The sequence below is a fragment of the Mytilus galloprovincialis genome, chromosome 6, assembly GCF_965363235.1.
Source record: "Mytilus galloprovincialis chromosome 6, xbMytGall1.hap1.1, whole genome shotgun sequence".
In the NCBI taxonomy this organism is placed as follows: Eukaryota; Metazoa; Mollusca; class Bivalvia; order Mytilida; family Mytilidae; genus Mytilus; species Mytilus galloprovincialis.
Genome location: NC_134843.1, coordinates 66,735,085 through 66,754,731, shown reverse-complemented (window position 1 = coordinate 66,754,731; position 19,647 = coordinate 66,735,085). Strand labels below are relative to the sequence as shown.

The 19,647-nt window shown below is 29.6% G+C and overlaps 1 protein-coding gene across 1 annotated transcript in view; it reads left to right on the top strand.

Annotated features, from left to right (window-relative positions):
* LOC143080153 (uncharacterized) overlaps window positions 1–16,583 on the top strand; it is a 30,144-nt gene extending 13,561 nt beyond the window's left edge. The window contains exons 3-10 of the mRNA XM_076255881.1: window positions 1,669–1,732; window positions 4,643–4,779; window positions 6,024–6,104; window positions 6,706–6,774; window positions 8,673–8,888; window positions 11,274–11,645; window positions 14,049–14,173; window positions 15,499–16,583. Of these exons, the coding sequence (XP_076111996.1) occupies window positions 1,669–1,732; window positions 4,643–4,779; window positions 6,024–6,104; window positions 6,706–6,774; window positions 8,673–8,888; window positions 11,274–11,645; window positions 14,049–14,173; window positions 15,499–15,519 (1,085 nt within the window). The 3' untranslated portion in view covers window positions 15,520–16,583. The remainder of the gene's footprint in view (window positions 1–1,668; window positions 1,733–4,642; window positions 4,780–6,023; window positions 6,105–6,705; window positions 6,775–8,672; window positions 8,889–11,273; window positions 11,646–14,048; window positions 14,174–15,498) is intronic.
* The last annotated feature ends 3,064 nt before the right edge of the window (window positions 16,584–19,647 follow it).

Sequence of the window (19,647 nt, the reverse complement as noted above, 5' to 3'; positions counted from 1 at the left end):
TAAACTAAGTTTGATTTTAACAAAAATTAAATTCTTGGGCTTATTTGATATGCTTTATCTAAATATGTACTTTGATTTTTGATTATGGGCCCAGTTTTCAAGTTGGTCCAAATCAGGATTCCATATCAAGTATTGTGCAATAGCAAGAAATTTTCAATTGCACAGTATTGCACAATAGCAAGAAATATCTAATTGCACAATATTGTGCAATAGCAATTAATTTTCAATTGGAGTTATCTTTCTTTGTATAGAATAGTAGTTGATAATATATGTTGGAAATTTGCCAGACATGACTATGATGTCATTTTCTATTTTTATTTGCCAATAACTTTATGTAAATAACTTCATTGGAAATTTGCCAATATAAAATGTTGCTGATGAAGCTTTTTTTCCTTATCTTATCTAAAATGTTTTTAGATAATGTATGTTGGACATTTGCCAGACATGACTATGATGTCATTTTCTAATTTTTTTTGCCAATAACTTTATGTAAATAACTTCATTGGAAATTTGCCAATATAAAATGTTGCTGATGAAGTTTTTTTTATTGTTTTATACAATAAACAATGTACTATATTCACTTTTACTACCAACCAATCTTTACCATTCAGTGATAACAAGCACTTTATTTTACATTTTAATATTTTATGATGTATTTAAAAGAGTAGTTATTGTTGCAAACTCCATTAGAAATTTGAATTGATATCAGTTTTGGAAAAAGGGAAACGGGGATGTGAAAAAAAAGGGGGGGGGGTTTAAATTTTTCTCATTTCAGATTTCATAAATAAAAAGAAAATTTCTTCAAACATTTTTTTGAGAGGATTAATATTCAACAGCATAGTGAATTGCTCGAAGGAAAAAAAAACTTTTAAGTTCATTAGACCACACTCATTCTGTGTCAGAAACCTATGCTGTGTCAACTATTTAATTTTAGATTTAAAAAGTTTGAAGAAGAAATCTTTAATTGATTTGTAAAATCTTGACATTTGTTTTGTGTAAAAAAAAACCATGTAATGTCAATTTGCCAAAAATTTGATCACAATCCAAATTCAGAGCTGCATCACGCTTGAATGTTTTGTCCATACTTGCCCCAACTGTTCAGGGTTCGACCTCTGCGGTCGTATAAAGCTTCACCCTGCGGAGCACCTGGTTTTATTTCGATTTTACCTTTTTTTCTCCTTTTAGTTCAACAGAAAAAAAGTACCTGAACAAAAATGCATGCTTCTTTCAAAGGCAGATTGTGAGCTTAAATGAACGGTGACCCCATATTTTTATTTGATTTTTCATAAAGTATAGGATAAAGTTTATTTATAGAAAAAAATAGCGAAATCCTATATTTAAAAAAAATAATGATTTAGACCTGCGAGCCCCCTTAAATACCACTATGACAGCAACTAGATCTCTCTGGGTTTTTTTACAAAATATTTTGACAGGTCATCGATACAGCTAAATTACTGGTATTTCCCAAGATGTTCAAAGCTGCTTGTTGAACAATACTTAAAATTAATATTTTTTAGAAGTCTCATCATAATTATACTGAAATACTGATATACTGAAAGTGGTTTTAAAAGATTATTAAGGAGATGATTTAGGATAAGACTCTATTTCTGACTTATGAACATATATAAGTTAAACTAGTGTATTTTCTGATTGTCTTTTTTTTCTCAGTACTTGTAAGACAGACTGTGAAGCCTAGTAAAGGAGAAAGAGAGGGAACTAACACTTCAAAAGTGTAAGTAAAAATCAAGGGGAAAACCTTTTAAATCATTTGGTCCGAGACCACAATTATTTTGTAGTGCATTTTTTTTACAACATAAATGAAAGTTAAAAAAAATCCCACATGCGCTTTCTCAATGAAATTTTTACAGTGTGTTGCACTACTTTTGGGACAAATTATATCAAAATTATAGAAACCTTCATCAGCTCTAACTCAAAATATGGACAATTTTATGTTTAGGGTGTCTTGAAATCTTTTGACAGCTTCCGAAGTGCTAATTTTTAACCTTTTTCAGCTGGACCAAATCACTACTTTCCTTTAAAATTCTGGACCCAAATTTTTTTACAGTGTAATTTCACATTATTTGCATATGGTCCTTATATTTTCATTAATCTGTTGTTATAATAACAGGGAATTTGTAAAGTAATTATTATACCCCCGCTTTAAAAAAGGGGGGGTATACTGTTTTACCTCTGTCTGTCAGTCCGTCCGTCCGTCCGTCCGTCAGTCAGTCCGTCCCATGAAACTTTCGTCACATTTTTCTCAGGAACTACACATCTATCCTTTCTGTAATTTGGTATCCACATTTATATATGTCAGCAACACCGTGTGATGCGTTTTCAGATTCATCACTTGACAACTTCCTGTTTACCGAACACTTGTCTGATTTTACACATGATAGCCAAGTTGAAAATTTTCCACATTTTTCTCAGGAACTACACATCCACCCTTTCTGTAATTTGGTATCAACATATATATATGTCAGCCACACCGTGTGATGCGTTTTCAGATTCATTACTTGACAACTTCCTGTTTACCGAACACTTGTCTGATTTTACACATGATAGCCAAGTTGAAAATTTTCGTCACATTTTTCTCAGGAACTACAATACAAGGATTTCTGAAATTTGGTTTCAGGATTTATATAAGTCAACTATACCGTGTGATGCGTTTTCAGATTCATCACTCAACAACTTCCTGTTTACCGAACACTTGTATGATTTTACACATGATAGCCAAGTTGAAAACTTTCGTCACATTTTTCTCAGGAACTACAATACAAGGATTTCTGAAATTTGGTTTCAGGATTTATATAAGTCAGCTATACCGTGTGATGCGTTTTCAGATTCATCACTTGACTACTTCCTGTTTACCGAACACTTGTATGATTTTACACATGATAACCAAGTTGAAAATTTTCGTCACATTTTTCTCAGGAACTACAATACAAGGATTTCTGAAATTTGGTTTCAGGATTTATATAAGTCAGCTATACCGTGTGATGCGTTTTCAGATTCATCACTCGACAACTTCCTGTTTACCGAACACTTGCATATTTTTACACTATTAATATTATCCACTTGCGGCGGGGGTATCATCAGTGAGCAGTAGCTCGCAGTTTCCCTTGTTACTTTGGGATCAAGCTCAGTTAGTGTAACTAAACAAATAGCTACCGATATTGCAAATTTAAATAAATGGCATAACTTAGTGTTAATTCTAATATGACAACCTATTATCGTCAACCAGTATAAATGCAATATATCTACCTTTAGTGCAAATGCAATAATACAGTAAAACGGCTGTTTCGCGTTACGACCAACTTATTTATACTGCCAGATATTCTCAATTTTCCAGATTACGTAGGCCAAGCTAGATTCAGATACAATATATTTATCTCTATTCTACAGTAAAATAAACAAATACGTCCATTTTAATTTATTTTTCATGGTAAAATTTCATAAAACAAAAATTCCGCGAAATGATATGTTATTGTCTTGGCATAGCAACGAAAAAAGGTGATGCTACAAGTATGTTTCCGTAAACAAAAAATCAAATGTGAATACCAGCGTTTTAAAGCTTCTTGTACGCCTCAGAACGAATAAAGTTACATTGGAAGAAAATATATAAGTGAAAAATGTGATTTAAAAAAAAAATCATTAAATAATATAATATTACTAATATTATCAAAATTGGGTAAAGCAGAACAGCCAAAACAGTATCGTATGTATAGGGCTTTCATGGTTAACAAAATTACTGATTGTGTCCTATTAGGGAGCTACCATTTGATTTTTATGGGGGGGCTAGGATGAAAAATTTTGTCCTGCCTTTTTTTTTAGCTGTAATCTCTGTCCTGCCTTTTTATTTTTCACTCTAATCGGTCCTGCCTTTTTTTTTTAGTTTATCCTGACTTTTTTTTACCTAAATTGTCGTCCTGACTTTTTTTTTTTGTAAGTGTCACATCCTGCCTTTTTTTTTACTCAAAACTCCTGTCCTGCCTATTTTTTTCAAATTTCATCCTAGCCCCCCCATAAAAATCAAATGGTAGCTCCCTTAGAATCGAAATAATTCATGGCAGCCGTAGATTTGTTTTCATTTAACCATGGGTTGGGCATTTATATTCGTATTTACCCCACACTATAACGCTCAGGGTAAAATAATTGAATATAAATGCCCAACCCATGGTTAAATGAAAACAAATCTACGGCTGCCATGAATTATTTCTTAGATATAATTTCATTGGATTATTTTACTATTTGTTGAATAGAATACTCATATTATTCAAGTTTAAACTATATGAAAATTTATAAAAGTTAATTTTAAAATATCAGCATGATCATTATGAGTGCTGCAAATTAATTATTAGAGAAAAGATATCCCATCTATCATGTCATGTTGATATCTTTATAAAATATAAAATGCAAAGCTACCCAATTCATTACTTAAATTTTTTAAATGATTATGATAATGAATGCTAATTGTGCTAATAAGATATATCTATATATATGAGAAATCAACTAATTGAAGGTCATTCAACACAATAAAATACAAAAACGCAAACAGAAAAAAAATGTTAAGATATATATGATACATGATATTGTAATTGTGTATAATTGTTGCTCCTTGACTGTCCTGTATTTTTTTCAGTTATGTTATCCCATTATCAGTGTTGGCTGTTGTTGCTGTCATGATTGTCATCCTGTTTATAATTTTACACCGTAAAGGAAAACTTAAAGGACTGAAAGGCAAATTATATGGTATCAGGAAAAATACAGAAAACACAAGTTTGTGTTTTAATGGATTTTTTTGTATTACTTATAAACAGCAATTAATGTTACATTAATCATATTTGCCATTATCATGATTACATACTTGTTATATGAATAACACATACTGTAAATTTAGACATTATTGCGATGATTTTATTATTGCCAAAAATCCAACAGGGCTATAATCTCATTAATTTAAACTGGCATTTTGATTTTTGTCAAGCCTCAACTTTAGTTGAAAAAGCAAGACATAGCGATCCTACATTCCTTCGGCGGCGTCGGTGACGTCCACAACTTTTCACTCTGTGGTTAAAAGTTTTCAAATTTTAATAACTTACTTAAACTATCACTTATTATATTACTTAAACTAGCTGTACCAAACTTGGACAGCTAGAAGCTTGTTTATGATCATGAGATAGTATAAAGAAGTAAATCTTGTAAAAAACTAAATCCATTTTTTTCGTATTTTACTTTTAAATGGACTTAGATTTTCCAGGAAACAACACATTCACTCTGGTTAAAGTTTTTAAGATTTTAAAAACTTTCTTATACTATTTTTGATTTGTACCAAACTTGGACAGAAGCTTGTTTCTGATCAAAAGGTTGTATCTAGAAGGAAATTTTGTTAAAATTTTGTACCTGTGTATTTGTATTTTACTTATAAATGGACTTTTTGCTGAACCGCTTTTGTTAGGTTAGGTAAACTTCCCTACTTTAAGAATAGACTAGTCCGACAGAAAACCAATCGATCTGTCTGTTGGACTATGTTACTTCGAAAGGAGGGTAGTTTACCTGACCTAATGATGACTTCACGGTTCAGCTAACAAGCAAGCTAACCAAAGATATTACCTTTCGCTTCACACTCAATGGAATCCGCTGTAAGGGAAACAGAGTCTTCCGAAATAGTATTTTAATTTATTAAGCTCTCAGTAGTCCTGTGACTATAATAATACAGGGATATAGGTTATAGGTAAATTATGTAGCACTGGTCTCACCCAGCTTGAAAAAATGATCAATATCTTTTTTTGGATAATTTAATACTTCTTTGCTTATTGTTTTCAAATCTTATTCATCTTTATTAATTTCATATACTGTCATGGTAAAGAGGCATTTGAACGTTTGTATATTTTAATTTTTAAACCTTCAAAAATAGTAAATTGTTTAATCATTTCATAAACAAATTTGTTTTATAACACTTTATTTATTAAAACTGAAATTGTACTTCCACACCAATAACTAAAGAGATTATCTTTTTTTAGAGTTAAGATTAGAAGAAAAGCAAGAAACAGGTCATTGTCTTCAACAGCCTAATGGATATGTTAGTGATCATTCAAATGGAGGTTTGTTACTAGAAAGTTGTTATTATATTATTTTGTATTTTGCTTATTCTTCAAAATCTGAAAAGAATAGATAATTTTAGAAGCTTTCAGATAGATGAATTAATTTGCTTATTAAAAGCTTTTGATAAAACAGTTCCATAAAGATGTAGTCTGTCAAATATTTAGATACTCTTAATGAAAACAAGTCTGGAATTGGCAGAGTGCTGTCGAAATACCATGTGATAACGTTATGGAAAGGCATGCGATTATAACTGGAAGCAGTTAATAAATTATTCATTTATAAAAGCATTTTTTTCTGAAGAAGGAAATCATGTAAATTTAATGTTATTATCATATTATAAAAGAAGTTGTTTACTCTAAGTCTATGATAAATAAATTTATTCTGATACCTACAATGATGATAACACTTTATAAAGTTTGTGCTTCTGAAATTCTTTATTTAGGTTTACCTACATTAAAACCCTTCAAGCCAAACCATTTGAAAACAAAGGAAATATAAAACGCAGATTTGCATGATAAAAGTTAAAAAAAAAAAACAAAAAAAGCCAGAAAAACATTTTAAAAAATAGCAATAAATAAAGGTTATTGTGTTCTATTTTAGGAACAAATGTTGCTAGAGAAGATGAAGAAGATGATTTATTACTCTCACAGTCAAATGAGGGAAATTTAGGTATGTTAAATCTTTGCATGTATAAATGACATGTATAATATAATTGTCTCCCTTGCAAGGGAGTTATGGAATTGAGACTTAGACATACTGTTTCTAACTTTGTTTTCAGGATTAAGTTGTTTTAAGAAAATAACTTTTGATAAGTCAATGATATTTTGCATGCATTTATATTTCCATTGACTTATCTCATTTCTTTGGAGATGATTTGGCCTTTTGACTTCAGTATTGGTTTATTGGCCGTTCTGAATTTAATTCCAATAAAGGTTATTTTTTAAGACTAATGATTGCTTATAACAGTATTTCATTATCAGTATAAACAAAATTTGGGATCTTATTCACATTATATCTAAAGCTTGCACATAACATATATTGGGTGTCTTCTTATATATAGATTGTAAAATAGCAAAACATAATCGGTCTCTTTTAAGACCTTTCATAAAAAATACAAATTTACAGAGAGATATGTATACATCATTTATTATACTTTTCATCTAAACAAAGACATTTATATGTTTTATTTTTCTTATCATTACAACTGTAATAAAAAATGTTTTGTAGGATTTATTTTTCAACCTTATAAGGGGAGATAACTAAGAAAACTTTACTTTTTAGAAAGAAATGTGTTTGAAATTTACCTTGTTTGTTTTGATACAAGAAAAAAAGTCCCTTGACTCCAAGTTTTATACTTCTATTTCCGAGAGTACAATATTGTAAGAATTATCGTTTCATATTTTATCTTACAGTTATATAGTTTAGATTCTTTTTCTCTCTTGCAAAATTGGTTGTTCCTTGTATAACCTATATAAAACTTGACCATCTTGCACAAACTGTAGCTCTATGACCTATACTTTGTATTAAATTTTAAAAGAAAAGCATATAATAAACCATGTTTTTGCAAATTATTCCAGAGTTCTTTTAATTTCCTGGTCTTCCTTACCATCATATATTATTGTTGAAAATACAAAATATCTAGTGACACCTGCTATAAAGGCCAGCCACCTCTATTGAGCAAAAACTTTCTGGTCATGTGACCCTCTTCTTGACAAGCTGTAGTATGACTTATGCAGGCTGGTCTATATTGATTATGGAAAGGATGCTATTGAATGGAAATTTAGAACATCTGAAATCATGGTTCTGTTGTCATGGGGGGTGTACATTATTTGATGATTTTGCATAAAGATATGACATACTCTACATGTTATGTTAAGTATTTGAATACACATCTGGTCCTTATAAATCCTGTACATAAGCACAAGTCTTATTTTATGAGAAACAATTTCAAAATTATAAATAATATATATCAAAGCTCCTCTAAACTGAGTAGCCTAACTGACTACCAGTACACAAATAGGGTAAACTGGTCTGTGTACACCTGATATTTTAATTATATTTCTAAATCCAGGAAAACAGAAATCAACAAGATTTTAACTAATTTCATTATATATATTAATATAATAAAGAAGATGTGGTATGATTGCCAATGAGACAACTCTCAACAAGAGACCAAATGACACAGAAATTAACAACTATAGGTCGCCGCACAATCTTCAACAATGAGCAATAGTCAGCTATAAAAGGCCCCGGAATGACAAATGTAAAACAATTCAAACGAGAAAACTAAAGGCCTAATTTATGTACAAAAAATGAAAAAAAAAACAAATATGTAACACATCAACAAACGATAAACATGTTAATAAATGATAATAGGAATTACCAAATATTTATGATAGTGCTGCAAATCGAACCAACAACTCTTGCTGTAAGAAAATAAAACAAACAACCACACCAGTTATGAACAACACACAGCTGAGATAGTCTTAAAATGTGTTAAATCAGTTTTACTTCCTAAATAGATGTCGTTGTTTAAAAAAAAAATGTTTTTTTTTTTCTTTTTATAGAAAGCATAATAGATGTTCCATTTGAGTCGTATCAAAGAAGCCAGACAGAATTAATTACAAGAACTTCTACAGTAGAGCCATGTAACACAGATCATAATACATCCAATTATACTTCAGTTAAAAGTGCTATTACTCCCAAAGACACTGCATCATGTTTTTTCACAGAAGTTAATGAATGTGACTCATTACCTCAACAACAAATTGGCAGACCTGAAGGTATTTGCTTCATGCATGTATGATATAATGGATAAAACATAGTATTGTAATTTTTGTCTTGCCAGTCCAAAGATGACTATATATTTGATTTAAAAGTAAAGAATAGGAAGGTTATTTTAGCAAAATAATTTGCGAGTATGAGTTTCCCACGTTTAATTTGTCAGTAACCTGTCATACATTTTGCAAAGGAGTAGGTTCAGTAAGACCCCTTTTTGGCCTCAAAATATAGCAGTTTTAGAAAATTGTGAAAATGTAATCGTTTAGATATTTATTGCAAAGTAGAATGCTTCTGCTACATAAATATGGGCTGTTTTTGACAAAACAATGCACATATATCGGGTACTAGCATCATTAAGTCATGCTAAATTACTGAAATCTTCACAATTGTAGCATTTTAGTTAAATTTTCGACGGTTTCCGTCTGAAATGAAAGTGGCCGCATTCGTGTTCATTCATAATATTGAAATGTAAGTTGTATTTGATGATAATACATAATATATATAAAGGTTAAGGATGAACACGGATGCGGCCACTTTCATTTTTGACAAAAATCATCTGAAAAGTGACGATTTTTGGCATATTTGATAGATTTTTCATATTTAAGCATGAATCGGGGCGTTTTAAATGACTTAGTAAGTTAAAATCTTCCCCATTAACTAATTGAATCAATTGAAATAGACACTGAAGTGTTTAGAAAGTGTCTAAAATCTTTCGTTTGATGAACTTGAAAATTGAGGCCGAAATCGGCCCTTGCCGGACCTACTCCTTTCTGAAATACGAAATTTAAACAAAATTTACATACATTTATGATGTAACAAATACATCAATAATGAAGCAAACCCTGGAATAAATGGAAATTTAGATTATACTGTTTTCATCAAATATTCAGAGCATTGTAATTGAAAAAATCTGATTTTTTTGGGACAAAATTTTGATACTAAATCATTCAAAAAAGTTTATAAACTACTACAATGATTTGAATCAAATTTATTAGAAAAAGTCCATAAGTTACTCTGAATTTTTTCAGTTGTTGTTTTATATAGGATTATGTTGTATTGCTGTTATATAAGGCTTTGAATTGAAACTTTTATCTATTTGTTCAACGTTATATATGGCATAGAATTTATGTCTTTCAAATACACAAATAACTTCATATAATATTGTCTTAAACCAAACCAGAAAGCAACAATCAGAATCAAGTGTACTTTATGAATTCTGAAAAAAATGATTTGCTTATCTAATATAATATTAAATATGTATCTTAAAATCCCAAATCCTAAAACACAAAAACATTTTGCAAGAAGCAAGTTTTTATGCCCCTGATGAAGCGGAGGGGGCATAAAATTTTACCCTTGTCCGTCTGTATGTACATCCTTAAGTTGGTTTATGTTCTCCAACTTCAGTTTGCCTCAATCAAATGTTATGAAACTTATACACAATGCTTAATCACACAAAACACATCTCAAGATTAAATTTTGATGGCCTCACTTTAACCTTTCTAGAGTAACGCCCCATTACAAATGAAATTAAATATACTGAATATTTCGTTTCTGTTCTCTAACTTTAGTTTGCCTCAACCAAATGCAATGAAACTGATACACAATGCTTATTACCACAAAATACAAATCAAGTTTGAGTGCTGGGGGCGTTACAGTAATCTTTCTAGAGTTATCACCTTTTACAAATGGAAAAATTGCGGATTTTTTTTCGTTTCTGTTCTCTAACTTTAGTTTGATTTTTTTTGGTGTTTTAACACCACTTTTAAGCACTGCATTTAGGCTATTTCGTGGCTGTCAGTTTTTATTGGCGGAGGAAGCCAGAGTGCCTGTAGAAAACCACTGACCTTCGATAGGAAAACTGACAATCCTAGTCAATTAAGATTGGAGTCGAGTGCACCTGCACGAGAGGGGTTCGAACTCAAAACCTCAGTGTTGACTGACTAGTGATTACAGTTGTAACTATTTAGACCACTCAGCCACCAAGGCCCCTTATTTTAGTTTGCCTCAACCAAATGAAACTTGTACACAATGCTATCACAAAATATAGATCAAGTTTGAATTTTGGTGTTGTCACTAAATTTTCTAGAGTTATGCCCCTTTACAAATTGAAAAATAGGTAAATTTTTCGTTTCCGTTCCCTTATTTAAATTTGCATCAACCAAATCTTATGAAACTTATACACAATAATTATTACCACAACACTCAGATCAAGTACAAATTGCTGTTCTTCAGTTATGTCCCATATAATTCATATGATATGCCAGCGGGGGCATGTCATCTGTGTCTTGTGGACACATTCCCCATTTATTTCCATATTCAAAAAGTCCATGTCTTTTAGTTGAACACGACTGTATATATATATAATTGTTTATTTTATTTTTTTATAGAGTGTAAAGACTTTCCAGTTGTACCTTTGACACCTCCTCAATCAGAATTAGTAATAAGTGTAACAGAAAGTAAAACAGAGCAATGCAATACTAACCCTGATGGAGAATCTGCAGATGAAACTCCACTTAAAAGTGTCACTGCTGTCCGAGACCCTGCATCACCGCTGACAGCAAGTGTTCCTGGTAGAGATTTCCAATTTAGTATATCAAATGAGCAAGATAATAAAAAGTGTACATCTGATCATGCTAAATATAATCCAGCATATAAAAATCAAAATACCAGAGAGAAAAGCTTCAAGTCACCACATTGCCATTGGACTCTATCGGAACCATCTATACGACAAATGGCCAAAGCTGGATTCTTCTGCAATGGTATTATTTATTAAATGGATTATAAATTTTTAATATTTCTCACAGGGATCACTGATTTTTTAACAGTCAAATGTTGAACAAAGCAAGGTACCAAACATTGCAAACAAATAGGGAAACATTTAATGGGTAAAATAATTTCAATAACATAATGCCATCATTGTTTGATATGTATTAAACATACTCACTAACATTTTATTTTAGTAAGATAGTATTATAAAAATGAATTCATTTGGTAATAAGTGTGACCTATAGTTTATTAAAATAATCTTAATTTTTGTTATACGACCGCAAAATTTGAAAAAATTTTCGTCGTATATTGCTATCACGTTGGCGTCGTCGTCCGAATACTTTTAGTTTTCGCACTCTAACTTTAGTAAAAGTGAATGGAAATCTATGAAATTTTAACACAAGGTTTATGACCACAAAAGGAAGGTTGGGATTGATTTTGGGAGTTTTGGTCCCAACATTTTAGGAATTAGGGGCCAAAAAGGGCCCAAATAAGCATTTTCTTGGTTTTCGCACTATAACTTTAGTTTTAAGTTAATAGAAATCTATGAAATTTTGACACAAGGTTTATGACCACAAAAGAACAGTTTGGATTGATTTTGGGAGTTTTGGTTTCAACAGTTTAGGAATTAGGGGCCAAAAAAGGGCCCAAATAAGCATTATTCTTGGTTTTCGCACAATAACTTTAGTTTAAGTAAATAGAAATCAATGAAATTTAAACACAATGTTAATGACTACAAAAGGAAGGTTGGTATTGATTTTGGGAGTTTAGGTCCCAACAGTTTAGGAATTATGGGCCAAAAAGGGACCCAAATAAGCATTTTTCTTGGTTTTCGCACCATAACATTAGTATAAGTAAATAGAAATCTATGAAATTTAAACACAAGGTTTATGACCATAAAAGGAAGGTTGGTATTAATTTTGGGAGTTTTGGTCCCAACAGAATAAGGGGCCCAAATGGTCCAAAATTAAACTTTGTTTGATTTCATCAAAATTGAATAATTGGGGTTCTTTGATATGCCGAATCTAACTGTCATGACTGTGTATGTAGATTCTTAACTTTTGGTCCCGTTTTCAAATTGGTCTACATTAAGGTCCAAAGGGTCCAAAATTAAACTTAGTTTGATTTTGACAAAAAATGAATCAGTTAGGTTCTTTGATATGCTGAATCTAAAAATGTACTTAGATTCTTGATTATTGGCCCAGTTTTCAAGTTGGTCCAAATCGGGGTCCAAAATTAAACTTTGTTTGATTTCATCAAAAATTGAATAAATGGGGTTCTTTGATATACCAAATCTAACTGTGTATGTAGATTCTTCATTTTTGGTCCTGTTTTCAAATTGGTCTACACTAAAGTCCAAAGGGTCCAAAATTAAACTTAGTCTGATTTTAACAAAAATTGAAATCTTGGGGTTCTTTGATATGCTGAATCCAAAAATGTACTTAGATTTTTTATTATGGGCCCAGTTTTCAAGTTGGTCCAAATCAGGATCTAAAATTATTATATTAAGTATTGTGCAATAGCAAGTCTTTTCAATTGCACAGTATTGCGCAATGGCAAGAAATATCTAATTGCACAATATTGTGAAATAGCAAATTTTTTTTTAATTAGAGTTATCTTTCTTTGTCCAGAATAGTAAGCAAGAAATATCTAATTGCAAAATATTGTGCAATAGCAAGATTTTTTTTTAATTGGAGTTATCTTTCTTTGTCCAGAATCAACTTAAATCTTTGTTATATACAATATACAATGTATATTCACTTTTTACTACCAACTGATAAATTAAAATAATCTTTACCATTCAGTGATAACAAGCAGTTTTTTTACATCTTAATATTTTATGATGTATTTAAATGAGTAGTTATTGTTGCAAACTCCATTAGAAATTTTAATTGAGATTAGTTTTGGAATAAGGGAAAGGGGGATGTGATTAAAAAAATTGGGTTCAATTTTTCTCATTTGAAATTTCATAAATAAAAAAGAAAATTTCTTCAAACATTTTTTTGAGAGGATTAATATTCAACAGCATAGTGAATTGCTCTAAGAGAAAACAAAAATTTTAAGTTCATTAGAACACATTCATTCTGTGTCAGAAACCTATGCTGTGTCAACTATTTAATCACAATCCAAATTGTTGTCTCATTGGCAATCTGTCATACCAAATCTTTTTATTTTTATATTTGCTTGCACAATTCTTTGTAATTTTGTATTGTTGGATAAAGGGAAAGTAATTTTTCAGTTAGCTTACATCAGGATATTTTAGATTTTTTTTGTCAGCTAGGTTCTTTGTTTGAAGGAGTACAGCATACTCCTCAAAAACTAGCATACTCTGCCACTTTATAAAGAAGGTAATCTTTCTTAACTTAATAATTATAATTTTAATATACATGTTATAGGATATAAATCAAAAGTGCAGTGCTATTCCTGTGGTAAAAAGAGTGATTGGCAAGAAGGAGATGTTCCATTTGATGAAATCTTCCATGAAAAGTGTCAACATTTGAAATACATAAAGGAAAAACAGGTTTGTTCTAAAAATAAAATAATCAGAGATATATGATGTAATTTCTTTACGAAATGTGACGCCTGTAAATGACACAGAAACCAAACTTTATTTGGCGTCTGCAGTATTTGGAATGCATGGCCAGCTGAAACTAGACATAAACCATAAAGTTGGGTATAATATTTTTAAAATGAGTATGCCTGGTCAACGAAAAACAGGCATATTATGCAAAAGAGTACTTCTGATCAATAAATAAACAAGGCATAAAATCCTTATATTATACTACACTTAATCTAAATCAGTGTATTACCCTAGCTGTGTACTTTGTGTATTTGATACAAACTTGTACTGTCGCTTAAATTTCTCATTGTGTGACATAAAACTTGAAATATCAACCATTGATCAGAAGAACCTAAATAAATAAATACATATTAGACAGATACTCAATTAAGTTTAAGTTTAAATAAGAATTATGACAATTAATTTCTCTTGGAATCAAACAAGTTGTTTAGAAAATTAAGTGTCATTTGAACTAAAAAAAAATCAATGATTATACTGCAAATTAAGTTAATGTGAAAGATTTAAATGTTATTATTCAAGAATGAAGGTTCAGAATACTGTTAAAAATAAGAGCTTAATAACTTTAACTCACATAATTATTTACCATGGATGCTTTACTTTCATTTCATACTTTCCATTTATCAATTTGATTCCATAATTCCAATTTCAAATTCTTCCAAAAATCACAAAAAAATGCTAATTATCCCTGAATATGTCAAGTTGCCATATGTCCAACTTTGTAAATTAATACCAGCTAGAGAGCTGTATTTTGAAAAATGTTCCCATGATCATTTAAACGAAGCATTAAGGGTATTATGATATAGGCCTTATCAACTGTTATGTCTGTATGAAAATTTACATCTTGATTATTACAATTAATTTTTCTACACCTGTAAGTGCTACAAATTTACTTGTCCTGCTCCATTATACCTGGATCTTGTAACATAACTACCACTTACGCCTGATTTATCCAGATTTCCGAGCATAATAATTGTAACGTTTACGATATACCCCATAATTTATCTCATTCAGTTCGTCTTCACAACAGCCTATAGTGAAAATTTATGAATGAAATTCTTCTCTCATGATTTTTTGAATAGTTCATGTCATATGTTGGAATTATTCCAACATATGACATGAACTATTCAATAGATATTATTTAGATATAAATAGAACGCATGTATAAATCAAATGAAGATCAAACAAACATGCTAATGTTTTGCTGAAAGTGAAAATATTGTAAGGTCCAACTTGATGTTTTATTCTTGTCTTTCATATTTTTTCAGGCTTCAGATGAAAACTCTTAGCAGGAACAAACTGCCAACTGAACTGCAGCTGAAACGTTAAAATGGAGTGTAATCAATAAAATAGACTGCATAATTTCAAATTATCCCATTTGAAAATAATCCTCTTTATACATATGACAATTGTTCCAAGGACAGATAGATGCTGATCTGATGATAACATTTTATATGGTTTGTTTGAAACAAGAATTAAGCTAATGGCTTGCAGGATAGTGTTCTCTTTTATGGAGAAGGCAGAAATATGTCCAACTTAGCATTGACCTCAAATACAACTATTTTATAAAGGAAGATATTTTGAAGTGCATCAACTGCATTTTTACCAGTCAATCATAATATTTTTTTTTTCAATTTAACATTTGACATTATTTATTTATTATTAAGTTAAAAATCATTGATCTGTTGTTATTTGATTTTTAAAGTCAAGATTAGTTTTTTTTATTACTTGTATATGCAGAATAATATTTGACTGTCTATTTAGCCAATATGCTGAATCACTTGTGCACAAGTCTAAATATGCAGTACTATCTGTACCCGTAATGTAAAAAAAATAATTTTAAATAGTAAATAAGTGAAATTGATAAAATATTACTTAAGTCTTTCAAATAATTTCCATGTCTTTCATTTTGATATATTGTGTGATATAATTTTGTGATATTTTTGTGTTTCATGTAGCTATAGTGCATTGCTCGTAGAACAGCTAGATTTATAGATTATCGTTGGTTATCTCAACAAGATTTATTTTCTTGCTTGAGCCGGAATGGCAAAGGTGAGAAAAGCAATCGCATTGAGATGACCAATGATAATCTGTTTATCGCTAGTTTACCTATGAAGACGTTGTTAATTTCATTGACAACCAGCACGTGCTCCCTTAGTTTATAGCGATAAATTTTCATATCACTGGACACCGCTGAGAAAGGAAAATATCAGTCAGTAAGATGAAAGGAAAATTTGTAAAATAGGGATAATAATGTTTTATCAAACAATTTTATATTCGAAACTTCTTAAACATCTGTCAATATTGTACATGTTTTATGATGTTACATTATTTTTAAAAAACAATGTGAGAATTCCATAAAAAATTAAAAGGAGAAAACAATTATATTGTTACAATGACAAAAAGGATAAAGCAAATCCAACATAGTTTCAAAAGCTGATTGTCATAACTTATATAGTCTTACAGACATGTAAAACATTGATGAGTTAAGAGGCTATTATTTTAAATGTCAGAGTAATAAAAGCAGTACATGAAAATAAAAAAATAAAGTTTTGGAATTTCTGGGTTTTATTGTTTTTTGATAGCTAAGTGCACTTATGGTTTTGAAAATTATCAAATAGATGTATCTTTACTTGTCCAATATGTGAAAATTTCATATATTTCGAGTTTCTTTTGCCATATTATTTAGTTAATGTACACAGCATGAATACTTAATAATACTTAATAATAGGTTTTTATGCAGACAATATACATTTTGATGACTCTAAACTACATGCCATGGTAAATATTCATAAATTCCTAAAGCTGCTCTTTATTATAAGGTTGTACTCATTATGTTGTAATAAAATGAATGAAAATATTCATCAGCCTTATATATGCCTTGATGCAAGATTTTCAATAATATAAAAATTTGCCAATAAATGTTAATGTCATTTGTATATATCATATTATTTATAGTGCCAACTTGTTAGCTCTCACCAAAAATATTTTGAAAATATTCTTGTATATTGTATATATATGTGAAACAGAAATCTTGCATTTGTCGTCACAAAAAAATGTTTCTGCGAACAATGGTAACATTGAAACAAAACTTTAACATGTGATTTGTAACTAAGCTTTTTGTGTTTTTTCTTCTTTATAGGTTTATAGAATATCTCAATATGTAATGTACATAAATCTGTTAAAATATAGTATGATGGCTGTTGTAAATTGTTTCACATTTATTTTTTCTTCTTCTGGGATCTAGAAATACTAAATCCTCATTGTTGGAATAAGTAATATTCAGAAAATTATACCAGTATTAATTGGGCATTTGTAGAATATTCAAACAATAGATTAAGAAAGGTTGTAACAATAAATTTAGATTAGGTTTGGTTATGATATATCATTAGGGTTGTAATATGAAAACATTTACAGTTTTTTACAAAGGACTGGTACAATATAAGGGCTTCATTTGGCTAAAGTCTTTACTATTATTTGAACCGTGTTTTTTTTTAAATTGCCATTTATGATTGCTTAAAGTTGAGATAAGGCAAAATTAAGAACTGATATCATTTAACCCTATAAGTAACAAGAAATACAGTTGTGTCATCAAAATAGGGCTCTTTCTTCACTGGTTTCCATGAAAAATATGATTATAATCTTGGATTTTTATCATTTTTCAGAAAGTTTTGGACACCCAAATAATTGTTTGATAAGAGAGTATGCAAGTACCAACCAAAAAGTTAACCACATTGTATGTCTTTATTAATTATAAGTTGTGCATTTTATGCTTAAATCATACTGTAAAAATTATAACTTGTGCATTTTATGCTTTAATCATACTATAAAAAGTATAAGTTGTGCATTTTATGCTTTAATCATACTATAAAAAGTATAAGTTGTGCATTTTATGCTTTAATCATACTATAAAAAGTATAAGTTGTGCATTTTATGCTTTAATCATACTATAAAAAGTATAAGTTGTGCATTTTATGCTTTAATCATACTGTAAAAATTATAAGTTGTGCATTTTATGCTTTAATCATACTGTAAAAATTATTACTTGTGCATTTTATGCTTTAATCATACTATAAAAAGTATAAGTTGTGCATTTTATGCTTTAATCATACTATAAAAAGGACAAGTTGTGCATTTTATGCTTTAATCATACTATAAAAAGTATAAGTTGTGCATTTTATGCTTTAATCATACTATAAAAAGTATAAGTTGTGCATTTTATGCTTTAATCATACTATAAAAAGTATAAGTTGTGCATTTTATGCTTTAATCATACTGTAAAAATTATAAGTTGTGCATTTTATGCTTTAATCATACTGTAAAAATTATAAGTTGTGCATTTAATGCTTAAGGATGTCTGCTTGTCATGTTTTGGAATTTTTGTCAGATTTTCGGAATCCTCTGGTTTTATCCATTTGAATGCCTTAAAAAATTTTCCCCATGAACCCCCATGTTTCTTTTTATAAATCTTTTACATCTATAATTATAAGTCATTTGTAAAAGTCTTATACAATTTTACTTATTTTTTAATAGTATTTGAGAACTTTAACTGGTCAATGATAAAGCTATGAAAAATCAAGAGAGAACATTTTCCCGCAAAAATTCCAATGGCTAATATTTCGAAAACAAGCATATTTATTTTTGTTTTTTTGATTCCTCAATTTATTCACTATCAATACATACTAGTTTTATGAAAAGTTATTTATTTTGAAACTGAGCAGCGAACATCCTTAAATAATACTGTAAACATTATAAGTTGTTTACCCTAAATATTAATGAAATGTTTATAATAATGAATGTAGATTCTTTATATTGGTGATTCATTATTAAAACTTATGTTCTTTTTTTGTATTGATTTATAAAAAATATCCTATACCTAAACTGAACATGAATTTTTCATGATAAAAGTTCAACTTTCTAATAGTTCAGTGGCAGCTACGCTAAACACTCTGTAAATGATCTTTCTGGTAATTTCTTTCAAATAATTGTTTATTTTTGAAACACTGTCTAGTCATTCATATGTTAAATGCAGCTGTAACTGTAGGGCAATTTTGTGTATTTTCATACTTTATAATTAATTAACCTCTATATTTTGTTTCTTGAACTTTTAATTTGTAGAAAAGATGCCTATCTATTCATTTAAACTATTTACATAAATTCAAGCATAAGAGAGATAGACTATGTTAAAATTTGGACACTTTGCATACCTTCAGTATCTATGTCATGTTGTCTGATGTACATTCATTACCCAGGCATTTGTTCTAATGTTTCAGTTAACTTAAATATGAATGTCAAAAAAAATTATTTAGGATATGTCAACATTCAGTTTTGGTTATAATTCAGAAATAACAATTTCTCCAAAATTTGGAGAAAACTGTGCTTACATCTTAAAAAATTTGTATGTATAAACCCACAAA